Source organism: Megalopta genalis, chromosome 1 (genome assembly GCF_051020955.1).
Source record: "Megalopta genalis isolate 19385.01 chromosome 1, iyMegGena1_principal, whole genome shotgun sequence".
NCBI classification, from domain to species: domain Eukaryota; kingdom Metazoa; phylum Arthropoda; class Insecta; order Hymenoptera; family Halictidae; genus Megalopta; species Megalopta genalis.
The window spans coordinates 34,272,996-34,297,208 of record NC_135013.1 but is presented as its reverse complement, the minus strand read 5'-3'; the positions used below and the strand labels follow the sequence as shown (position 1 = coordinate 34,297,208).

The following is a 24,213-nucleotide window of genomic DNA, read 5'->3' as shown; positions in this document are numbered from 1 at the left end:
CCCGCGGGACTCAGGTGGGAACCTCGTGGCGAATAAAAGCGGAACAGCCGGAAGATCGCTATAAATACCGCTGATTCGCGAACGTCATGGGAGCCGCATTCGTGCACCGGAAGCACGAGTCCGTCGCGGAACAGACATAACTCGGATCCTAATTTTCCGATCTGTCCGGGACGGGCTGTCGTAACAAAAGCGATCGAGCTATTCGAACGGACCGAGCGACGTTCAAGATGTTGTTAGTTCACTTCGTTCGCAGCCAGCGATCCGTATTATTAACCGGTTAGCCGTGGCGCTGTCTTTTCGCAATTTATACTGCGGAACATACGAATGTATGCTAAATGAATTGCGAGAACGATTTAGAGTTCGTTCGACGCACGTTCCAATCAAAATTGTGTTCGTCACTCGGAAATCGTTCGATAAGCGATAAGCGACGTCACGGATACCGCCGAAGTCTGACGTCTCCGTGACGAATGGAATTTATCTGGCGGATAAAAGAAAATTTCTCCGACGTGCCACGCACGCGAAGCTACGTTCAAAGGAACAATAGCGGGCGAGGGGCTGCGTGACAAAAGCCGCGTAACCGATCCGACGGCCTTAAACGCGAGTCTCTCGTTTCGCGTAGAATGATTTGAAATCAGCGACGACCTCGCCGCAGAAGCGTAGAAATATGTTGCACGATGTTGTCGGTTCTTTCTCGAGGGTTGAAGATCCAATTTCCGGTTTCCCCGTTGGGCAAAACGAACGTTTTAATTAACCGAGCATATCGGTCGCGGAGAAATGAAATCCTTCGCGTGACTAATGGTATCTCGAGCGACGAGTCATGGAGAAGATTCTTGAAGATAATTAAAGGTACGAGAGATTCCGCAATCTTCTAATCGGTAGGATTGAGATATCTGTTGACAGGCCGCAGATATTTATGCTTATGTAAATTTCGAAAGTACGAGGAAACGCGCGCACTCGATATTCTTATTTTTATCACGATATTTTACAGCGACATTTTATTGGACGAACGAAGGAATTTTCCAATTAGCATAAAGATCTGCAGCCCGCGTATCGAGCTCGCTAGCTTTAGAAAAATGACAAACAAATCATTTATCCGAAGCGAAAACACGTGCCGCGCTTATATTTAGTTGAATTAATCAGCAAGATTGACATTAAAAGATTGCTTTATCGCTGCTTCGTCGTATCGCTATTCGGCTTTCCAAGGTCAGCAATCCGAACCATTTTCATCAAAGCCTCTCCTCGCTCGGCGTAAAATTCCGAAACCTCGGGTTCCAATTGCATTCGCTTCATCTGCGTCCGCTGCATAACCGAGCTCGATAATCCGAGTGTCTCACCGTCAGACGCGTCCACGTGACTCCAAAGTCCTTTCCAGGCAAGAATGCATCGAGCACGCTATCGTCGAACAATGTTTACACCGAGGGTCACGAGCGTCGCCTTGAAACGCTGTACGGAAGAAGAGCGACTCCGCTCGGCAGGAGCCCGCCCGCTCCCTTAGAATTCACTTTGGCGACGATTCGCGATACTTGGATCCTCTCCAAGGCGATTCGTCCTTCAACTGGATGCCTCGCTCCGTTCGCGAGGAAGTTCTCTTATTCCTGTGCGATTGCTCGCGCCGGAAAGATAGGAGATGGGAAATCTCGATACAGAGGAGACGTCCGTCGTTTCGCCTCCGAGGACGGCTCTTGCAAAAAGAACCGATCCAAGCCGGACTGCCCGGAACCGGTGAAAGAGTTCGATCCTGAAGATCAATGCACGAAGTGTCCTCCCTCGAATCTTGCGCTGTCCGGCACACCGAAGATCACGGGTCCTTGCGTGGATCCTGTTCCTTGTCCTTGCGTCGATCCTGCTCCGGCTCCTTGCGCGGACTCCATTTCGGTTCCTTGTTGCGCGGCTGCTGCGAAAACCGAGAGATCGAAGAAGTATTGTTCTGGGAATATCTGGGATTGTTGTTCTCCCATAGGTAAATATGGACCGCAGATTTCTACCGCGAAAGACACGTTTCTCTTAACTAACAGTTAAGAATACAGTAAATTCTCCCTGACAATTTGGGAATTTTGGGAAGAGGAGACACGATTGTTCGAGCCTCGCACCTCCGTGCTTATAATTGTCGATTAATCTCGCAAATTATTCTCTATTTTTGTGTACAATCCGAGCGTGTCGATTGCGGAGCATTTGCTGTACTTCTTTTCTGTTTAATCTACCAAAATGATCGTCCGTCGATTTAATTTCCAGGCGATCGATGCTTTTCTCTTATCTACGTATTCTCCTGCATTTCTATCAGTCGAGTCACAAATACTTTTCATTGTTGAGAATAGATGGTAACGCATTTATCTCCGTGCTGATCCGTCATTCCCGAGGCATCCGATAACGGTAGCAAGCCTGTCGATGAATGAAATTGATACACCGAAACCGAGATCAACTGTATTTTATACATTTAAAACGAAAACCAACGAAACTTGGGAAGATTCGAATAGCCGAAGGATCGACTTCCGAATGTTCTCGGCGAAAGAAACAAATTTTTCCTTGGCTTCCGTAGAAAGATCCGGTCGAGAAATTATTTATGGCTACGACGGTATTTCCTCCGTATATTTCGCCTTAATACTCTACACATATATCGGCGTTTCTCGGCGAATGTCTTCGTCCGGGAATTTTTGTGGGTCAGGTAGATAAAATGCGTCACGCGTTATCACCGATGCTCCCGATAATCGATAATTCAACTGTTACGCTGCCCTCGCCGGGGGGGCACTTTTCTCCCCTCGGCTGCACTTTCACGAAAGTGTTGAATAACATTCGTAAGTGACGCGCGGAGATAGCATATCTGATAAAAGCCCCGCCAGAAGTATCAGCTGTATCGAAGGATCGCGAGATCGGCATGGCTCTCAGTTCTCGTGCGTCTAACAATAACGGTGCGTTGGTTTCTCTGCGAGCACAGACACGTCGCAGGAGAAGCTCTGGCGGTGTCTGTCGCTTTTCATCGGGATTCCGGCGGTGCTTATCTACTCCCTCGTCTATTGGACGCATCTGAAACACAAGAAGTGTCAGCCAAGGCAGGAGTTCGTCGAGTACCCGTATTTGCGGATAATGAGAAAGGTGTGCCATTTTTTTGTCCACTTCATTGCAGCGCGCCCTGTTCCTCGAAATTCGAGGCTGCTGAAACGTTAGTCTTGGAAAATGTTTTTTTTTTGTCAAAGATCGCGTTAATTTAATGGGGGACACGGAGCGTATGGTAAATTATCCCTAATCGATGCTCAGCTTGGAAACAAAAATGGATAATTTGAGAAGAGGAGCTTTTATTCTATATATATTTATTATATATTATTTTATTCTATATATATTATTATATATATTATTTTATTCTATATATATTATTATATATTATTATATATATTATTTTATTCTATATATATTATTATATATTATTATATATATTATTATATATTATTATTATATATAAGAGGAGCGATTATTCCAGCCTTGCGGCTCGTTTTTATAGTTACCGATTGTTAACAATCGTATCTTTCCTCCCCAAACTGTCTATTTTTGTGTACAAGCGGAGCATCGATTAGGGAGAATTTACATTAATCGACACCAGAATGACGAGAATCGTCGGAAAGACATTTCGCCGAACGCATTGGTTTCTCCGGATTCTGAAATCTTTACGCAACGAGTTTCCTGAACCTGTCGTAAGAAACAGAAGCCATGCATGTGCGAACTTTTCTTCTGGAATCCTTCAAGTAGGTCGTACCGCGCGTCGATACTCTTTACATTCTTACGATCTCTAGAAAAGCTACATGTTTATTTAACCGAACGAAGTTCGGAGAACTTTTATTTTGCATCCGCGGTCCAGCGGCGATTCTCCGTAGTAGCCCCGGTGTTAACTGTTACGAAACACGGAGCAAAAGTTTTGCGCCATTTATCATCCCCGCAGTAAATCCCAATTTCCGGGAACCGTGGCCCAGTTTCAGGAAGATACAGCCGGTAGTTTCCAATTATTTCCGACCAAAAGCACGAGCTTTGCCGATTCTTCGGCGCGACGGGCCCGTCCGCGCGTCGTTAATCCATCTACACGTTGCCCGCGATCGATTAACGAAGTCTTACGGATCCGTTCATCGTCGCCGCAAGAATTCCGTGTTTCCTTATCGTGTCTCTCTCCGTTTCCTCTAATTCGGTTTCCCTCGCCGTCGACGGTCCCGTTCCCGTTCCGACGATACTACATTTTTGTTTCTCCGGATCGTTCGGTCCGTTGCTCCTTACGATTGTTTTATAAATATTCTCTTTCGACAGCCTTTCCCATGGGGCGACGGCAAGCACTCCCTTTTCCACAACCCTGAAAAAAATCCGATATCTCCGCACGGGTACGAGGCGCCGGACCCATGCGAATCGAAGACCGGCGAATGTAAAGATTGACGCGACGGAGGAAAAGCCGGCGGCCGTCGTTCTAAATTCAGTGGCCAGCGAGATGTAAACCGAACCGGTATTATAAACTCCAGGCCCTCGACTGTTTAATTTTTCGTCGGATCCGACATGCCTCGCGATTCTATTTTCCGCCAGCATTTGCCCTCGGATATCCGAACAAGTTGTACGCGACGATTACTTCCATTTTCTTCAGAATCATTCAAGAAGAAGCCGTGAAAATCTATTACTGATTTACGAACGTGATTGCTGTCGCTATTGAAAACGGTTTATTAAAGAGCCTTCGAACACGTGTCGTTGATTTCTGCAGGTTTATTGAGTTGCCCGACCAATGATACCTGATTTTTCTCTTCTGTTCATAATTCAATGTTCTCGGAGAAGTCTCAATTTTGTACCGTTTTCAAGGGGAACGTCGCACCGTAAAATATCTTAATAAGTCGTGTAAAAATATTTCACACAGAAGATAAAATAAATTACGGAAATTGAAGATGGCTACTTCGCATGGCTTCAAAGCGAGACCGCTTTCATCGTCGTACGATTGCTTCTTTACAAAATTACGACAGTTCGAATGCGACGATCGTAATGAATCGGAAGTTTCCTGGTGCCAGTTCGTTCTAAAATGTCTTATTGAAAGCAGCTGCAATTGGAGGATGATGCAACCGCCGGTGTGTAGCCCAAGACCTTTACGTGGCACCTGCTGACCCAAGTGCGACTTAAATAAGCTCCTCACGCGAGGGAAAAATTCTCGAACAGCATCTGTACAAGTTGATCAGTTTACGTTAAATTATGGATACGCATATGAAGAATATGTAGTTAAGAACCAACGGAGTCCCAGATATATTGTGTATTAAAATTTGATAAATACCGTAGAATATTAAAAATCTTCATTAGCCCTCTGGATCAGCTGAAAGGTGTAATAACACAGCAGGCTCGTTAAGTCCTCCAACTTGCCACTTGTTCGTCTTAACGACGTCTCAAGAATAGTTGCAGATGTTTGTATCTCACGGCGGGCAATCGCGATGCCAAGTTCCTTTTCCGTGGGTTTAACAGGCGGATCCTCGAAGCTGGAAGGTCAACGTTGAACGAGTCTCTCTCTCTCTCCCTCTCCTCTTCCCATCTCCAAGAGAATTCTCTCCTTTGCGTCACGTGCATAAATTCTAATGTGGTTTGACGTCACGGCGACGTTTGTGCCAGCCGTGACGAACCGGAGCAACACGGAGCTCGCTGCTCACAAAGGGCCCAATCCTCTCGGAACCGCGGAATCAGCCGCGAAAACCGCCGGCCATCGCGATTCCATAGCGGCGTGCCGTCTAATTAGCGGTCGGAGTTAATTGAATGATCCCGCCCCGGCCAATAAGATCGCGGACCACGGGCACGCCTTGATACCGGGATCGAAACCTCTGAATGGATTTGCCGACCTTGCGTACCCTTCGTGTCGACAATTTACATTTCCAGTCGACGTTCTTTGCTCGATTATGTACAGGATTAATTGAAGAGAGAAGAAGATTAATATTCCAACGATCTCTTCGGGCATTTAGCGTCTGCGTCTTGGATCTCTGAACAAGAACAGGCTTGGATGTTTCTGTTCGTTTCGTTTGTTAATAACATTTATAATTTTCGATAAACTGACTTAGACAATTTTGTCGCCGTTGCTTCAAAGTTGTAAATTGCATGTGTAAATACGTGAACAAAAGTTCAAATTGCCAAGTCGAGTCACATTCTCTTGCAATCATTTTGTTAAATATTGCCTAGAGATCGTGTAGAAATTCTTAAACGACGTTATAGGCTGATAGTTAATTAATTTTCGACGAGGACAAAATTGTATAAAATCTCTGTATGGATCAGTCGTTCTAGGTCTGTTCTGGAAGGACGATTTTTATTTCGTGGTGATCCGAAAGTGCGAGATCATTGAAACGATCCCGAGGCTTTTCACTCGGGACCAATATTTAGTTGGTCCCGCGTTCGAGTCTTTTGTGAGAATCAAACCGCGCTTGTCTATTCATAAAAATGTCCCTTGTATCGCGCCCCGACTCGCAAAAGGGAGAACGATATTTGCCATCCATCGAACGACCCCCGTCGCCGCTTTTGTGCCGAATCACAGGGAACGCCGTCGCCAACCTTCCGCGATCTCTGTCCTTTTGATAGGAGAATTTCATTCTTCTCTCTCGCCGCCAGTAACTCGGCCGAATTTCGCTGGCCCTGTACGTAACATTGTGGATCCAACCGCCGGGAAATATTCAGAAGGAGAGAGAGAAAGAGAGACTCTATCCGGCAGGTTGCTCTTCGCTAATGTCAAAGGTCAGTTTTCTTCATCAGCGACGCATACGCGCACCTCTACCAGAGCAGGTTACCTCGATACAAATTTCAACGCAACCTCGCACATTCTACCTGTTCAATTTGCCCGAATGCATTTCACCTTGCCGCATCGGCGTCTGATACCGCCGGTTTCATCATCCAGGTCTCATCAAATTAAGCCTTGCACTCTGTACCATATAACTATGTTACTTTTTTCCTTCTTCTCCTTTGAACGAAGAAGGCCTTCAACTTTTTCCTGCGGCCAGGATTCAGATGTGCTTTGCATATTTGTACAGCGACGTACAGCATCTGCAAGACAAACATTTGCGGTTTCATTTGCGCCGTAATATTGTTCGAGGCATTAAAATGGCAGGTTAAATATCGCAGTGACTTTTCAAATACCTATCAGGACTGACCTTTCATATTTAAAAATGGCATATAAAACCTTCTGTAAAAATGCTTTGTTTTCTCTGAAATGAAATGCTATTTTCACAGACACGTAAGTAATATCTATGTTTCTCTATGATCGGAACGAATCTCTATTGTAAAATTTGAACTTTAGAAGTCTACTATCTGTTCCAGTTTCAATGAATTCCATGGAATCGCAAGTAGGACGCGTCACGTCATTTAAATAATTCAGATAACAGCCGATTATCTACTAACGAGACCGGCAGTTTCTAATCTCACGCTATGCATGCGTTAGAACCGAAGAAATTTCAAACGAGGCCCGCGAGCACCTATTTTTACTTGTCACCGGCTACCGGCAATCCTCCCTCGGCCCTTACCAGGCTTCTTTCTCTCCTCTATAAAAAGACGATACTCGGAAAGGGCGTTTGAAAGCGGCGTCGAGCGAGAATAAACAAGCCTCGTCTTGCTCGTCCACTTCGGCGGCGAATGGAGTGCGGCTTTCCTGCTTGATCCTCGACGTCGGAGAGTGCCGGGTCACTCGAGACCCGAGCAACCATCCTTGAAGCAACAATGCTTCCTTTCACTCCGAAAATCCGTGTCCTCTTGCTTCCTGCGCGACAATATTCTTTAGAAACGGAAATGCGAAGGTCGGTCAATAAGAAAGTTACCCCCCCCCCCACCCTGTCTAACTTTTGTTAGAAAATTGATATTTAGGTGTCGCTAGCTGATTAAACACAGTTCCCTTGACGCACAGCAACTTTCATAAAGTATTAAATTGGCGCATTATGTGCAACAAGAATTTCCTTGCTAAATGTCAGTTCCTAAACGACAAACCTCTAGATAACTTATTGACATACAAATTAAATTGCTATTGGAAGCTCATTAAGAAATTGTGAGCCATTAGCTGGCGAGCAGTGAACATTTTAACCCTCTCACCATTAGTGCAATGAATAATTAATGAAGTACCGTAATCATGATAGAGCATTATTATGGTCCGGATAATGTGATGTGCTTTTAGGGGATCTTTGACTATACAAAATATAGGTCAAGTGTGGCGCATAGATTTTCTAAACGGGCCAAATGAATACAGTACTTGTACTTTCAAATATCAAGTGCCAAATTCCTCGCAAAAGAATATTGCCACTTTGAAAGTTCACGGTCTATTTAGTCCTATCGCTTGGGCTTGTATCTACATGTTGCCATACTTATTACATTTAAAATTACTTATTACATTTTTTGAAAATTATATAGGCCATATGATACAGGAGTAGCGAAAGGGCTAAATGCTGAACTATTCAGCGCGATACTGCAGCGTATTCCCCGGTGTGCAAACGGTTGCAGGTCGCAGGGGGCGGGTCGCAACGTTCGCTCGAACGTCGCGAGCCGCTATGGGGGTGGTGTACCGTCGCATACTTTTCCGCTGTCCAACATCAGGCGTGCGGGGATCCTACGTCGCGGAGAGAGAGAGAGCTGTACTCTCTCCGAATCTCTCTTTGGTGTTGTGGCGCATCTGGTCTCGCGTCTTCTTGCTTGTTCGGGGGTTTCGATCAATAGGACAGGGAGGCGGGGGAGTCGGCTAACGGGCGGCCGTCCATCCAGTGACGGCTTCGACGATTTGCATTGCTAATCGCCTGTAATTAAGAAGCTCGTAAAATTACTTGAAATTCTCTCGACGACGCCCCCGGCGTCTTCCTTGGAACTCTCTGATAATGATACCCATGATAGATCCTGGCGAGGCTCGCTCGCGCAGCGAAAGGGACAGTGCAACAAGAAACTACTCATTTTTCTATTAATACCGAACGGAATAACGTTTTATTTCGTACTCAAGCCTGTCGATAACCTTAGAAAAATGGAGGCCAGACAGATCTCATTTATCGCGCTTCATTCCAGAATTTTTATACTGACATGGTTTAGCTCCTAAAGGACGGGACCCGACGTACACTGGCATAATAGCTGTCCACCCTACTTCCAACGCTTCAGGCTTGTAGCATGCAAGCGGGGTGGACGGCTATTATGACTACAAGTGTACATTTATACTTTTCAATCAAATTCATTGATAAATCATTCTTATCGTGGAGAATTATTAAAATTTACTTAAATTATATTATTATTACAATTTACTTAATTACAATTTACTTACGCTGCTCCAATATGACACTCATGCCCAATTTGTACACTCTTTTTATTGGAAAACATCAGCAACCGCGTTAGGTTAACCGGTTTCTTCTAACATTATTCTTTCCTTACAGTTACAACGATTCCTGGTAGAACAAGAAAATGTAAATTTAGTGTGCGTCTACATTTTATTTCTATTTTATCTCGTATTTAATTTATATGAAATGTCAGATCAATTGTGTGAATATTTATCTGAACGTGCGCCGGAGAGGGCGCACGCCCCGACGTTACAGCCCTGACTCAGAACTACCGGGTCGCGGGGGGCAGCAGGGGGCGCTCCGATTGGTCCAGCTCGATTTCCCGGGTTCGAGAAGTCGCGCGTGCTAACGGGCCCGCCAATCGGAGCGACCTCCAGCCCGTCAGTCAGTGGCCGCGCGTTGCTCACGTAACATCGTACGGTTTTCTTGTTGTGCCTGCCCTGGCCAATTCGATATACATCTTTCTACCTTAGAACCGCTCTTAAGACGTTCCCACTAACGTTGTCTCTTCCTCTTCTCATTGAATCGTCACAAACATCTCGTCACCTGTCGTCGAGAGCGGGTGTCATTCGGGTGACCCCGTATGCCATGCCTCTCGAGCTGTCACTTCATCTCGACGCTCGGACGACGTGAGACAGTGGGGAAAGTGCGAGGAAGATTCGTGTCCCTTTCTTCGTCGAGGCAGAGTGACATTGTACCGGGAAAATGATTTCCACGTAGAATCGACTGTCATCGTAGATAAACGTCTTTATCGGCGTTGCCGGCCGTCGAAATTTCCTCGAGGTGTTTACGGGTGTATCTAGTGTGACCTAGGTATCATCCCGGCTTCCCGCGGTTCACCTGAAAGGTGTGGCGCGAAACGCACAGTGCACCAGCCAGAAGAGGATAGAGCCGGAGTCCGGTCCACACTGCCCTATTTCCGCGACGCCCCCAAGGTTAACGAAACCCTTTAGCTGTAAGTACGTCGATACTCCGTCGAATATGCTTTCCTCCCTGCCCAACTAACCTCGGCGCGTAGAAGATCCGTCCGCCGTCTCGAACCGTAGGAAAAAATCTGTCAGCTGTGTCCACGGGAGCCAAGAACGATTGGCCCGATCTGACAGATCGTGATCCAATAAGAGCGCCCGGTTCGACCGTTATGCCGAGCCGCAGGAACCGTACTATTTTCAAACGAGATTCCAATGGTCCTCGAACGTGTCGCAACACGGGAGGACATTAAACGTGAATAAACGCGCCTAATGGGATTCCAGGAATATAAATACGAATCGACGATCGCGGTGTTCCCCATTTTCGACGACAAATAGGTAGGTTAAGGAGATCCCCCGTTTCACACTGTAAATTTTGGTTCTCGTCTCTTGAATAAATTAGCCATTTGCACGGTATATTGTTCCCGACGGAGTGGTCGTTTCAACTTTCAATGGCCGGTTGGTAATTGCAATAAACCAACACTTTCGTATAACCGATACAGCACAGGTGGGTATAACGCGAGTGGCTCGCGCAATAATTTGTTTATTGCTTGCCCGCGGGTACCTCGGGGGAACCTGTAATTTGATTTCGCGAGGCTGCGGGGGCATTAATGCCTAATAATAATAATATTATTATTATTGTATATAATATTATTAGTATATAGTATATAATAATATTATAATATTATTATTATAGTATATAATATATATAATAATATATATTATATAATAATATTAATATTATTCGGGTCTTGCGAGTCGCTTATGAATTCGTCGGAAATCAAACCTGAATCGATTTACGTCACGCGTTGTTTTTGTTGTCATTATTTGAATGGCAAATTAAATCGTGATTCCTGCTCGAGATAACTTATGGTCTCACAGTTAACTACGTCACTCGTTATCTGTCATCCACACGTTTTTTTAAGAAATAAATTTACATCACAGTTCAATCAATTATATAATCTGTAATTAAATATGATGAACAAATTAAACGTATAAATTGAGCAAATAAATCTGCGGGTTTCGTTATTACGTGTGACATCATTACACGCGGTATTTATCGTCGTTCATGAACAGGTAGTTAATGAGGAAGCTACGGTTTTGTAATTTGTTAAATGTTAATCGCATTACCGAAATCGATCAGAACATCATTATTAATGTTCACTGAACCGATCCGCGGTCGACCCCGAGTGGGGATTTGCGTGGAGCCGTGCTGTACAAACACAGCGATTCAGCATTTGATGTGCTTCAATTATAGACCGAGAAAAACAGGCAAGGAAAGCCTGGCTGATTGCAGTGCACGCGATCTTCCGCGCATTTTTTTGCTGACTCGATCTATCCGCGGATAAAAAACATTCTCCTCCCTGCGATCTGCCGTCAATCATTGTGACAGTGATTGAGCAGTCCATCGGTTACTTATCTAAATGTTTGGATACTATAACGTTGATTTTCTTTCTTTCCAGGGCCGCGCTTATGGTACCATGAGGTTGCACGCTGAAGCGGAAACGGAGACCTTGGAACGACAAGAGCTTCCCCTCAGGTCGATCAGAGGATAAATAACGACCGCAAGATGTTGATAAAAGAGTACCGGATACCTATGCCTCTCACTGTGGAGGAATACCGTATCGCTCAGCTGTACATGATAGCGGTAATGTTCAGGAACATACCCCCCGTGACAACCATTTTTGTATAACGCGTTTATTTAGTGCGCAGATCACGAAGGAATTTACCTCTTACAGAAAAAATCACGGGACGAGAGTCATGGAGCCGGCAGCGGTGTAGAAATCATAGTGAACGAGCCGTACAGCAATGGTCCAGGAGGGAATGGCCAGTACACGTACAAGATCTTCCACGTGGGCAGCCATCTTCCAGAATGGTTGAAGAGTCTGCTGCCCAGATCGGCGCTGATTGTGAAAGAAGAAGCTTGGAATGCCTATCCCTACACGAAGACCCGTTACACCTGCCCGTTCGTTGAGAAATTCTCCATCGAGATAGAAACATACTATTTCCCTGATAACGGGTATCAGGATAATGTGTTCAAGCTCAGTGGCAGTGACATGAGGAACAGAATCGTTGGTAGATACTTATAACTTGTGATTGAGAGCTTGATTCGATCACATAATAAATTGCATAGATTATATCGTTTATGTAATTCGTTGTAGATGTAATCGACATCGTGAAGGATCAGTACGCTGTGAACTACGTGAAAGAGGAAGATCCAAAGCTGTATGTATCTCAGAAAACCGGCAGGGGACCGCTGACGGAATCATGGGTGGAAGACTACTGGGCAGATGTGAAAGTATATAAAATTGATTTGTGTGTAGTCACGTTAAAATCAGTTGGCCGTTTTACATCACTAGATAAGGCTATCTTCGGCAGATATCGTATCTGTTGAAGTGATATTAAATGGTCAGTTGTGGTTCATTCGTGACGTAAGCGATACTGAGACAGTAGGATTCTTCTTTAGGGAAAGCAACAGCCAACGCCGTCCGGAAAGTCTTTGATGTGCGCCTACAAGCTTTGTCGCGTAGAGTTTCGTTATTGGGGTGTGCAAACGAAATTGGAAAAGTTTATACAGGACATAGGTCAGTACCGTCGACATCGATAGATTGTTTTATTGTACAACTTATGCAATGAACGACGAATATTTTTAGCTCTGCGGAAAACCATGGTGGAAGCGCACAGACAAGCATGGGCATGGCAAGACGAATGGCACGGCTTGACTATGGAGGATATTCGGGAAATCGAGAAACAAACACAGCTGGCGTTGCAGAAAAGAATGGGTGCTGCGGAGGGTGGTGAGGAGTCCATGGACGAGAATCAGGAAAATGCTACTTCTAACGCGAGTCCTCAAGACTCGGATGTTGCGGCTACTTTGGCGGCTACCCTTGGTAGCATCGAGAAAAACGAAGACCTTCAGAGCCCGCCGAGTGTCCGGAAATCTTCTGATATACAAATGACAAACACAGCCGGCAGCTCCGAGGGTGAAGTCAGCCCCGAGGACTCCCCAACCGAAGTACCTGAACTTAGGTAAACCTTGAAGTAAAATCAGAAATCTTTTTACTTTGATGGATGTCCTCCCATTCGATGTCGTCATGATATTTACCGTAGTCGAATCTGTTCCAGAAGCGCTCCTGCTGAGGATAAGCCGGATCCCAAGAAAGCATGGAAGAAGAACAAAACGGCGGTTCATTCGCCTTCGTCGAACAAAAGTTTTGATATGCAGATTGCGAATTGGCGGATGGAGAGTATTGTCAGAGAATCAGAGTCTGGTAGCGAGGAAGAGTTCTTCGATTGTCAAGGTAAAATGTCCTTCATTTTTACAAAGCATGGTTCTAACACTTTCAAAAAGTTTAATCTATGATATTTGCATATAAGTAACACTTTGGCTGGCGATACTCAACTTTGAAGCCGTGGCTCAGCGAATTTCTTGGACGTGGTATTCGTGTCTGTTAAAAGACATGTAGACTGGAAAAGCAAATTCAAAGAGTCCTTCAGAAATTCGCAATTTGCCAGTAGTAAATACAGCATGAGCTGGTATTTTTCCACGTCTTCTATTTGTTTTATGTGTATCCTCTCTGTTTTTCAAATTGCACTCAACACTGCAGCCGGGTTCATTATACCTATTATACGTTCAGGTAGGACATGTAGATAAATCTTAGAACTACAGACGCTTTCATGTGTCTGTTGGATGACACACTTCAAGGATCTAAAAGATCAACACTGACACTAGTGTTAGTATTCTGTGTATGAGTTATGAACATTGTATGATTGCATTTATGCCTTTTTAGAGGAAGCGAACTTACATTTAGACGATTAATTATATCAGACTGTAGACTCGTAGTTTTATTCTATCACGATAAAGAAAGTCTAATCTCAGTTCTATTATAACAGGATATGGAAATAGAGCTCCTCGCATGGAAGTTTTAACAACGATTTCTGACAGCATGAAATCAGCATGACTTTGTAGATCACAAGAATAGTGGATCTCTTTCTAAATGCCATTCCTATATCTAACAACTAAATGCCACGGTACTACGTTTCTGTTTTCTGCTTCTTGTGACCGCCTGTTCTGATCTCAGTGAGCCGAGACCTCGAGTCGTATTGTCCCTTTTCCGTTCTTAACGCGTGTCACAAACGTTTAAAAAGGCACAATGCATAAGCAATGTTAAAATTTTTGGTTGCACAGAGGACTTTGGCGATAACTCTTCATTAGCTAAATGGAGTTCTTTGGATCTTCTAGCAGAAGAGGAGGACAATACGTTTGCCTCGCCCACTACCGCAGACAAAGAAGGTAGACCGTGATCATTACGTTAGCAGCATTTCTTTTTTCAATCATATCACACTTGAATGACTTTACTCACAGATGACACGATATTCTCGACGACTTACCTCCAACGAATGGCTAGTGAACACAGCAGTAAAAGGTTGCAAATCTCTTCATCGACCAGCATCGACGTCTCCTATCCAGCATCGCCGCAACATTCCCCGACCCATCAACCATGCAAAACCACTGTGCTCCTTATAGTGATGCACGCCGGAAGCGTATTGGGTAATTGATACAAAATATGTTTCTCAGTTGATCGATTCCTTAATAAATACAATACACGTGTGCAAATATTCCAGATGCTAATGTAGATTTAACTGCGAAAAAATCGGACATAACGACATTCAAAGGGGCCTTCGAATCAGTCATGAGGCAACACTATCCCAGCATGGTTGGTCACGTCGCTATTAGGTTTGTTCCCTGTCCTCCGATCTGCACCGAAGGTCTCGGTATTTTATCGAGGTAAAATCTGATTCTTGATCCGTTACTTCTTTCTCTATTAATATCTTATAATTCACATGATGCATTTAATTTCAGTCTGAGTCCATACAGTTTTGATATATCTCCTTCATCCGTGGATGCACCTCCAGTTACCAACGACACGATTCCAATTGGCGCGATTCCGCTGCTTGCTAGTTCAACGCCCGAATATCAGGACGCTGTTTCGCGAGTGATAGCTGGAGCCAATCAAGTGTATAATGAGTTTGTGAGAAGCGAGGAGGGTCGTGGCTTTACAGGACAAATTTCCTTTATAGGGGACTCAGTAGGAGCAATTTTAACTTACGACGCTTTGTGTAGATCAGCACAGTCTAGACATAATAGTGAAAACAATATTTTGGATAGTCAAGTCGAGAACAATGACGACGGGAGACACTTGGCAGCACCTTCTCCCAGAAGAAAATCTTCTAGTATAAAGTGAGAACCGATTCGCGGATGTGCCAGGTTATCGAATAATAATTTCAATATCTTTTCTGCTTAGTGATCTCCAACATTCTAAACTGGACTTCGACGTAGGCGAATTTTTCATGTTTGGCAGTCCACTCGCTTTAGTTCTGGCATATAGAAAAATTTCTGCGGGCAGCGATAAGAATAGTAACACAAAGAGACCGTCGGTGAATCAACTGTACAACTTGTTCCATCCTACTGATCCCGTAGCCGCTAGATTAGAGCCGTTGATCTCTGCAAGATTTTCTCTGCTTCCACCAGTTAACGTGGCTCGGTATCAAAAGTATCCACTTGGGAATGGTCAGCCTTATCACTTATGTATGTATCCCCCATATACAATTGTATTTTCTATACACAGCATAAATAGAGAGAACAGGCATTTTACATTGCATTACTTACAGTGGAGACGATTCAATCAAATGCACAATTATTCACGGACATGCCTGTGGCTCATATAAGAAGGCTATCTGATATATCGATTCACAGTACGATGTCCGGTATGGTAGAAAATATACAAGTAGTTACCAATCGTATGTAAAAAACCAATTTTTTTTTTGTCCATGATGAAGGGCGTGATTATATTATCTTTATGATCGGCAATTTGTTACAGTAACACAAAAATGGTGGGGCGCGAAAAGACTGGATTACGCACTTTACTGTCCAGAAGGTTTGGCGAATTTTCCTACGAACGCTTTGCCACATCTTTTTCATGCCAGCTACTGGGAATCGTACGATGTAATTGCGTTTATTCTGCGACAATTGGGCAGATTCGATTTGCCCATACTCTCTAACGAAGAGAAAGAATTATCTTCCTTCCGTCCAGGTCAACCTAGAGAAAAGTGGAACAAGAAACGTACCTCGGTTAAGTTGAAGGTACCTTATTTTTAAACGCTTACAATGTTCATTCGTAACTTGCGCTTATCTCATCTTTTATTACATTAGAATGTTGCTGCCAATCATAGAGCGAACGATGTAATTGTTAGAGAAGGAGCACCACAAGTGTTGGTTGCCAGATTTATGTACAGTCCTATAGACGTTATCTCATTAACAGGTGTGTTGAATACTTTATCATATAAGCTGTGTACTCCAAAAGGTTTTTCACTTTCAATCAATCCTTGTAGGCGAAAATGTGGACATTCACATCATGAAGGATGCTCCTGCAGGAGAATGGACGTACTTATCTACAGAAGTGACTGATAAAAATGGTAGAATAACCTATAGGATACCGGATGACAAAGCATTGGGCTACGGACTATACCCTATTAAAATGATTGTCAGGTAACACAATCAATCGGCAGGTGTCAAGAAAGGTGTACCCCAGGATGATACAGACCAATTTCTTCTTTCAGAGGTGATCATACATCGGTAGACTTTTTTATGGCTGTGATTCCACCGAAAACAGAGTGTGTAGTGTTTAGCATAGATGGTTCGTTCACTGCGAGTATGTCTGTTAGCGGGAAGGATCCAAAAGTAAGAGCGGGAGCTGTTGATGTTGTCAGGTACTATATTTGTAGTCGTGTGAATACAAAAATCAATTTTCTCGCGTCCACAGTACACTGACATTTGTTTAATTTAGGCACTGGCAAGAATTGGGTTATTTAATTATTTATATTACTGCGAGGCCCGACATGCAACAGCAGAAGGTCGTTTCCTGGTTATCTCAACACAATTTCCCACACGGTCTTGTATCCTTCGCGGATGGCCTGTCGACAGATCCACTAGGTCACAAAGCTGCGTACTTAAACAGACTGGTCCAGGTAACACATTATAAAAAAAAAAGACACGGCATCGTTGTTAGACCTAGCGAACCATCTAATGATAAACATACTTCTTAGGAACACGGTGTAATAATTCATCACGCATACGGCAGTAGCAAAGACATTAGCGTGTACACGGCTATCAATCTAAAACCGAATCAAATATTCATCATTGGCAAAGTGCCCAAGAAACACCACCTATTAGCGACGATCCTCCAAGAAGGCTATGCTGCTCATTTGACAATGCTACAGGCTCATGGAGGTTCGAGGCCTGCCCAGGGTAACGCTCGTATGGTGATTCCAAGGGGTCAGTTCGGTTTGCCCGGACAAAATGCTTCGCTACGGCGGAGAAAGTAAGCAATCCATTCTCTAGTATATGCTCGACGTTGGACATTGTCCGGTTAGATTACATGTTGTGGTGATGTGGACATTTTTAAGGTAATAATTCATTCGATCCTTGCTAAACCCCGACGTTCCGACGTTCCGATCGCTGCAGAACGGCGGATGTGTCGTGATAAATGTTGTCTCCTAGACGGAGAAGATGTGCAGGAGTGGGCGTAAGGCATTTCGGAGATTAATCAAAAGCTCTCTGTTATCTGTACATAGATAATGCTGTATTTTTATAAACTGTGTACTGTGACGTCGATGTATGACAACGTTTCAAGCAAAAAAAGTAGTTGTTTCAGTGGTGACGACGACGGTGCGTTCGTCATGCTCGCGCCCGAATCAATGTTAACTAAACCAATATAGTCGAGAGATTTGTAAAAACAATCGTTAACTACGAGAACAAGGTACATAAACCACAAATAACCTAAGTAGTCGCATGGTACAATCCATAAAAAAGCCTTGGCAAACGATATAGACCGGCGACCCAACGATTCCGTTGTCGTTCTACCGTAGAATCGTTTATTTGACAATTAATTTATTATCTTTTTGTTCATAAATAATATCTTGTATGAAATACTTGGAATTCTTTTGAATGATAACCAAACCTGGTCTATATCGTATGTTCGGATGCATAGGTATCATTCCTACATGAAGTCTTAACGATGCAAAAGTTGATTTCGCGACTGCATCTAATTTCGAATCGAAACGAGTCTTCTGTAGTTCCACCTAGCTTATGTATGATCTATGTACAGTGCCGTTCTTGTTCGCATCATCGTCATTTCCTGTTTCTTCGTTTGCTTGTTGTGTTAGAGTGACGCTGGGTTCTCTCACAGATAGAAGTAACTTCTTATGTTTCTCTAGTCTTTCAGAACTGATCTCTCTCTCTCTCTCTCTCTCTCTCTCTCTCTCTCTCTCTCTCTCTCTCTCTCTCTCTATCTCTAACTCTAACTCTATCTCTATCTCCATACGTTTCTCCGCATTCTTCAGCCGAACAATGTTTGAAGCTTATTAGTCTCTTCATTCCAGGTACCTGTTATGAAGATGAGTCGGGTCACGCGGCGAAATTCCGCCGCCGTTCTACGCTCAAACTTAATGTTTTATCTGTCAGCCCGTGCATATGTCCAGAATTTGCGGTTAAATCAACGTATGAGTGTCTAGATGTAGAGAAACTTAAAAACAGATTTTTCGTTACTCCGTGAAACGGTCTGATCTCACTATAGCGACCAAGGTAAACCAGCCCTTTACCGCTTCAACTCTGTTAGAGGTGAATGTGCGTGCGTGTTGCGGAATAAAGCATATTTCAGCTAGATTCACCACCGGCAAAGTAGTCTCTCTCTCTCTCTCTCTCTCTCTCTTTGTTCTTTTTTTATGGAACTCTGTTTAAGGATCAAATTTTATCTTTGATTTGGTGGTAGATCAGACGAAGACATCTTGCTTGTACGAAAGACTAACAGCACGTCTATCATGCGATCAAAGCTCTGACACGATGCACTACTTTACACGCGAATGTCATTTCAATTTACACGATCCACGGACCTAACGGTGTACAAGACTGTAGACGTTTAATTTACTAAAAGCAGAATGGAACTCTAGAATAGAGGATTTCAGTCATGCAACAGCGATTAAGCTTCTACAGTCCATTCGCAAAGTCTTCCAACATCTTTTCTAGCTATTGACTCCCGCAGGAGCCAGATATGCAGATCCTGCAGCAATTGAAACCACTTCTGCATTCTCAGAGTCAACCAGCTTTGTTCAGATCAAATTGTATTGTCTTTTCTTGTCTCATTATGTATTGTACCAGACTGTGGGCTGAAACAGCTTCCATTGTAAGAGATATATTTTGCGGCATAAAGTGTAAATATAATTATATATATTATATTCTCTATTATATATTCTCTATTATATATAATTATATTCTCTCGCAATGGAGAATGTCGACGTTCCTCTGTCTCTTCATTTAAACGACGACTAACTGATCCACTCTACATCACTGTCTTTGCAGGACAGCCATTCGTCTTCACCGCCATCCGATCATTCACCAGTGCTTTTTACTTACGGAGATGTTTATGTCACGCTTTCAGTATGAAAATCCAAACACACTGCTAGTTCTACTACGCTGCTAATTCCATGTCCTCATCTGCTTCCACAACCGGTGATCTACACCTGTCTCTCGTTGATAGATGCAGCATACTTCTCACGATTTGTGCTACAAGTTTTGTGCTAACGTTCAAGAGGTCACTGGAACGTTCGCCTATCTCACAAATTAGATCTAGATTTAGATAGTAGAAGAGATCTATCTCTATCCACGTTCAAGTGGACACATTTATTCGACCTCGAGAATTTCAATGTCTGCTTCAATATCCCGAAACTATAGGACTTAATAACGATTTGATTCTTCAGGCATGACTCACGAATCCTTGCGGCTGATAGAATACCGACTCTCTTGATGCTTATCCTGTTTGCCAATTTCTTTAAAAAAGTTTAATGTCTTTTTAACATTAGAAAATACTCAACACATTCACTGTGTCAATTGTAAACATTTCTACCGGAACTAACGAACTTAAATAGCAGCCAGTCAATGTGTAGGGTATGATGCTCAGAACAATTAGGACTAGTCTAACGGTTAATGGTTCTAGGATTACCCTAATTATTCTGATCAGTGTAACAAGTCTCTACATTTTAACACGCACAATTCTTGAAATTATTTCGATTGGGAGAATCACGGATTGCTTGTGTATTAACACGAATGAATGTTAGCTCTTTCAGACTGGCCAAACGTGCGATATCCCAGCCGATCCCGGGCAACATGACGTTGCCCTTGGAACGATCAACAAGTGTCGGCCCTTCAATCTCACCTCAAACCGCGCCAGCCATCAGATCCACGGCACCGGAGAAACTCTGACGGTTCGCTCGCTGCCGGTCGTTCTTCGAATCCCGGCGGTGAACGATGTCTTAAGTATCGCGAGGATCTTCCCTAAAACGGAATCGGTCGGATCGAAGAAGAAGTCCTCGTACATTTCAATCGACACATGCTCAACAATTTAAAGAAGATCTAACTTTGTTACTCCACTTTTATATCCACTATCTATACCTGTAAATTGTAATCCAGGGTCGTTGAAAATGATCAGATCCGAGGCTTCCAGAAGTCGAGGCGCGCCATAAATGTGTCTGGGCAGTATAATCTCTCCGATAGCAACAGCTGAACTGCGGATCTTTGTGCACCTAATGTGTATGTAGATTTAACAAATGCTACACGACGCTTACATTAACACCCTATATCCGCCAAAAATCTATCGGTAGGTTTTTTAATGGCTGTGCTATATCTGAAAGAAGCTTGATCTTTTTTTCAAGTAATTTTTCATTTGTTCAGTGGAATTTAAAGAATTTAAAAAGTGAATCGCAATAATATTTTCCTTGTTTTAAATGGCATAAAATTAAACATGACGATGAAAGTTTTGCACGATGATCCGCAGTCTGGTAAACAACGGCTCGAACGTACGAGGACCTCCGCCCCCGCGTAAAGACGATCACACGGTGCCCTTTGTTACAATAAAACTGAAACTTCATACGTTGCAATTCGTTCTTCAATCAGCGATCGGGGTTTTTCGTTTCTTAGAGACCTTGTACGAAACACTATGAAAAAAATACTGTTTCGGCAATAGCGTCTTTTGCAAACCGTGATCGAACATGATCAAAATTTTTTGATAATACGGTGCAACGAGTGAATGCGACTAGTTCCTACTGTGAATGACGAATAAAATGAGGGGGGGAGGGGCACGATTCCTTAGAGGCGAGGCACGGTTTGTAGAAGAGTACCATCGTCTCAGTCTAGCGAACAAAATGATGTATGTATGTACAATCATCTTTTACCGTAGTGTAACTTCTCCTCTGTTGGTAGTTCATAAGGAGTATAAAGATTCGTTGAAATTGTTACCTGAGATCCCTTTTTTCAAGGGGAAACTGACATTCATCGTTACATTGTTAGCGTTAAATTAGCCCGTAAGCCTTATTAGTACTCTATTACCAGGAACTATAGTGACACGCATACTGTCGCGGCCAAGTTCCTTCGGTGCTATGCAGTGATGGGATTCAGCTAGTTTTTAATCCTCAGAAAACGGACATTTTTAGAAACATTGTAGACGATAATGCCTAGGTCCACTCAAACGTTAATTGACACATTTTTCATCGCACTTCCAACAAACAAAGGCATCGACTTTACTAAACTTAACAGGTCACCACAAGGTGGGCACTATCGTCAAAGGGTTAAAGTTTCATTTTTATTATAATTTACATCGAGCATTGTTAATTCAAATACGTATGTTCCTCCCTAAGAGGAACCGCTGAAGCGTGGACCGGTTCCCAGACGTTTTGAATCCTACCACTGGTATTATGTCATATTTTCAATGTATCTCTTCATATCGATTTCTAAAGAGAACAGAGGAGAAGAAAACGAGGGGGGAAGAGCATTGTAAAAGTGTAACACCGTTTTGTATGTTGTTTATTGAGCAGGCCCATGGGCGATTCCCCGAAAACGTTGGTACAAAAACGCTTCCCTCTTACCGCATAGTTCCATGTTGCCGGCGAGCTGGCAATGTAAATACCAGAAAGTGTACATAATAAGTAGCTACGATGTTCATGGGTAACGATAGAGTATAATTTAGTAGTTAGCTGCGCGGTTTCGTCGACAAGTCATGCTGTCCACACGATGATATGCCGGGGGATGGCAGTTTGACGAAAAGCGTTTACAATAGTTACCGATACGTTCTCTTGAGAATTGTACGCTTAACACTTGTGGTTAGATGATCGATTATCGTCTGCCTTTGTTGACCGACCGGGAAGAGTATGTATAATTTTTGTAATCTGTCACCATTCGAATTATCGCGTCGCTTATTACTGTTACAAAATACGACGATAGTTACTCAAGAGCAATAGCGGGATGGAATTTTTCAACTACTTTAAGCAACGATGTCTAAAAAGAAATGTAGATCAGCGACGATCCACGGGATCATCTCGAGCGACGGACAACTTTTTTCTTTACTTTTTTCTGCGTGGTTCGGTATCCAGACGGAATTAGATTAATAATCGATTTAACTCATTGTTGTGCCATCATTGTTCCTTGACTGTTTCAAAGATATTGTAGCCAATCTAAGATCTGCCATTGATCTAGTCCTTACGTAAAAAGAGAAGAACTCCATGTATATTATTTACCCGCGCTGTCTTTGCTGTGATGTGGTACACGAAACAGATTAATTGATAATTATTGAACTATTGACTGTTTGTATCGTTGTAAAGTGGCATGAACGTAGCTCTATATACAAAAAACACAGAAATATGCCGTGATGGTATATTTATATATACATGTATGCGTCTATCAGAATTTGACCGTGTACATGTATACATATGTATGTATATAAATTGTGTATATGTATGTACGGAGTGTTCATCGACAAGCGGCAACTTTATTGGTTTCTCGCGAGATGCTGGAGCAACATTTATTAAGCAAGAAGTTTTAGCAGAGATCATTTGATAGAATGTATCTTAGATTTTACACTGTGCAGCCCAATATGAAAAGAATGATAATAATCTTTACTCGTGTATTAAAAGTGTTATTTGTTGCTGAACCAATAAAGTTACTCACAGACGCTCTGTATATGTATGTATACGACAAGATAAATGTTTAAGATATATTATATATACATATATATATATATATATATATATTTATTCGTAGGCGTTTAAGTGACTGCGAAAATATTTTACTTATACGGATGGACGATTATTCTCACTGGTAATAAGAGTTATATTTTTGTTAGCGTAACTTAAATGACGTATTGTAATACTTAATCAAGGGTCATTGTTTTATATTATGCGACCTCGCTCTAACGTAATCGATTGTTTTATATACTGTTGACACGTGACCTTTTTTTTTGTCATCGGCCGCAGTGAAATTGACTCTCGAGATTTCCGAACAGAACGCCTGGCTGAAAAAAAAACTGTAGTCTACTTTTCTTCATTGGGTATTGCAATAAATGATAAATCATTGTCGTTTGAAATCTATTTGAAATTCAAAATTAAATTTCCAAAACCCGCCTTTATTTCTTCACCGTAGAACACCTCTACCATTGTCCTGTGTTCCTGATTATTCGCGAGTAAAATTCACCGAAGTTCGTAACTAAAATTATTAACTCGTTTCGTCCACGCTTGTCATGTGATCTAAGAATAGAAAATTTAAAAAAAAAGAGCGCCATTTGTGATAAGGTGGCGCTCCTAGTGGTGAAATTTCGAAGCTTAATCGAGGTCCGTACAGCGCCAATTAGTACGGTGGCAAAACGCTCAAACTGCTAGCCAAATTACCGGCAGTCGATTTTGGCCAACAGTTTGAGCGTTTTGCCACCGTACTAATTGGCGCTGTACGGACCTCGAAGGGAGCTTCGAAATTTCACCACTAGCGGCGCCACCTTATCACAAATGGCGCTATTTTTAAATTTTCAAGAAAGCGGCAAGAATCAGTTTTCTGTATTTGCAATATTAAATAAACTTTTTTTACATGACATAAATGTAGA

General features: G+C 42.9%; 2 protein-coding genes across 7 annotated transcripts; both read left to right on the top strand.

The window, feature by feature from the left end:
• Window positions 1-334: 334 nt before the first annotated feature.
• On the top strand, window positions 335-4,908 carry LOC117217927 (uncharacterized). The gene is made up of 4 exons (XM_033465837.2): window positions 335-846; window positions 1,373-1,960; window positions 2,933-3,090; window positions 4,285-4,908. The coding sequence occupies exons 1-4, from the start codon at window positions 675-677 to the stop codon at window positions 4,405-4,407; spliced, it is 1,041 nt and encodes a 346-aa protein (XP_033321728.2). The 5' UTR covers window positions 335-674; the 3' UTR covers window positions 4,408-4,908.
• A 4,491-nt stretch (window positions 4,909-9,399) lies between these two features.
• rdgB (retinal degeneration B) lies at window positions 9,400-23,707 on the top strand. Of its 6 annotated transcripts, none has more exons than XM_076526212.1 (21): window positions 9,401-10,224; window positions 11,698-11,882; window positions 11,974-12,310; window positions 12,397-12,533; window positions 12,702-12,819; window positions 12,889-13,264; window positions 13,361-13,536; window positions 13,843-13,872; window positions 14,478-14,528; window positions 14,601-14,786; window positions 14,861-15,023; window positions 15,099-15,476; window positions 15,541-15,824; window positions 15,908-16,036; window positions 16,117-16,379; window positions 16,449-16,557; window positions 16,628-16,784; window positions 16,856-17,005; window positions 17,083-17,263; window positions 17,342-17,616; window positions 20,408-23,707. In XM_076526212.1, the coding sequence occupies exons 2-21, from the start codon at window positions 11,805-11,807 to the stop codon at window positions 20,550-20,552; spliced, it is 3,723 nt and encodes a 1,240-aa protein (XP_076382327.1). In that variant the 5' UTR covers window positions 9,401-10,224; window positions 11,698-11,804; the 3' UTR covers window positions 20,553-23,707. The 6 variants fall into 6 exon arrangements, with proteins under 6 accessions (XP_076382325.1, XP_076382327.1, XP_033321721.2 ...); XM_033465830.2 differs by having other exon boundaries at window positions 9,402-10,224; window positions 14,481-14,528; XM_076526210.1 differs by lacking the exon at window positions 13,843-13,872 and having other exon boundaries at window positions 9,400-10,224; window positions 13,364-13,536; window positions 14,424-14,528.
• The last annotated feature ends 506 nt before the right edge of the window (window positions 23,708-24,213 follow it).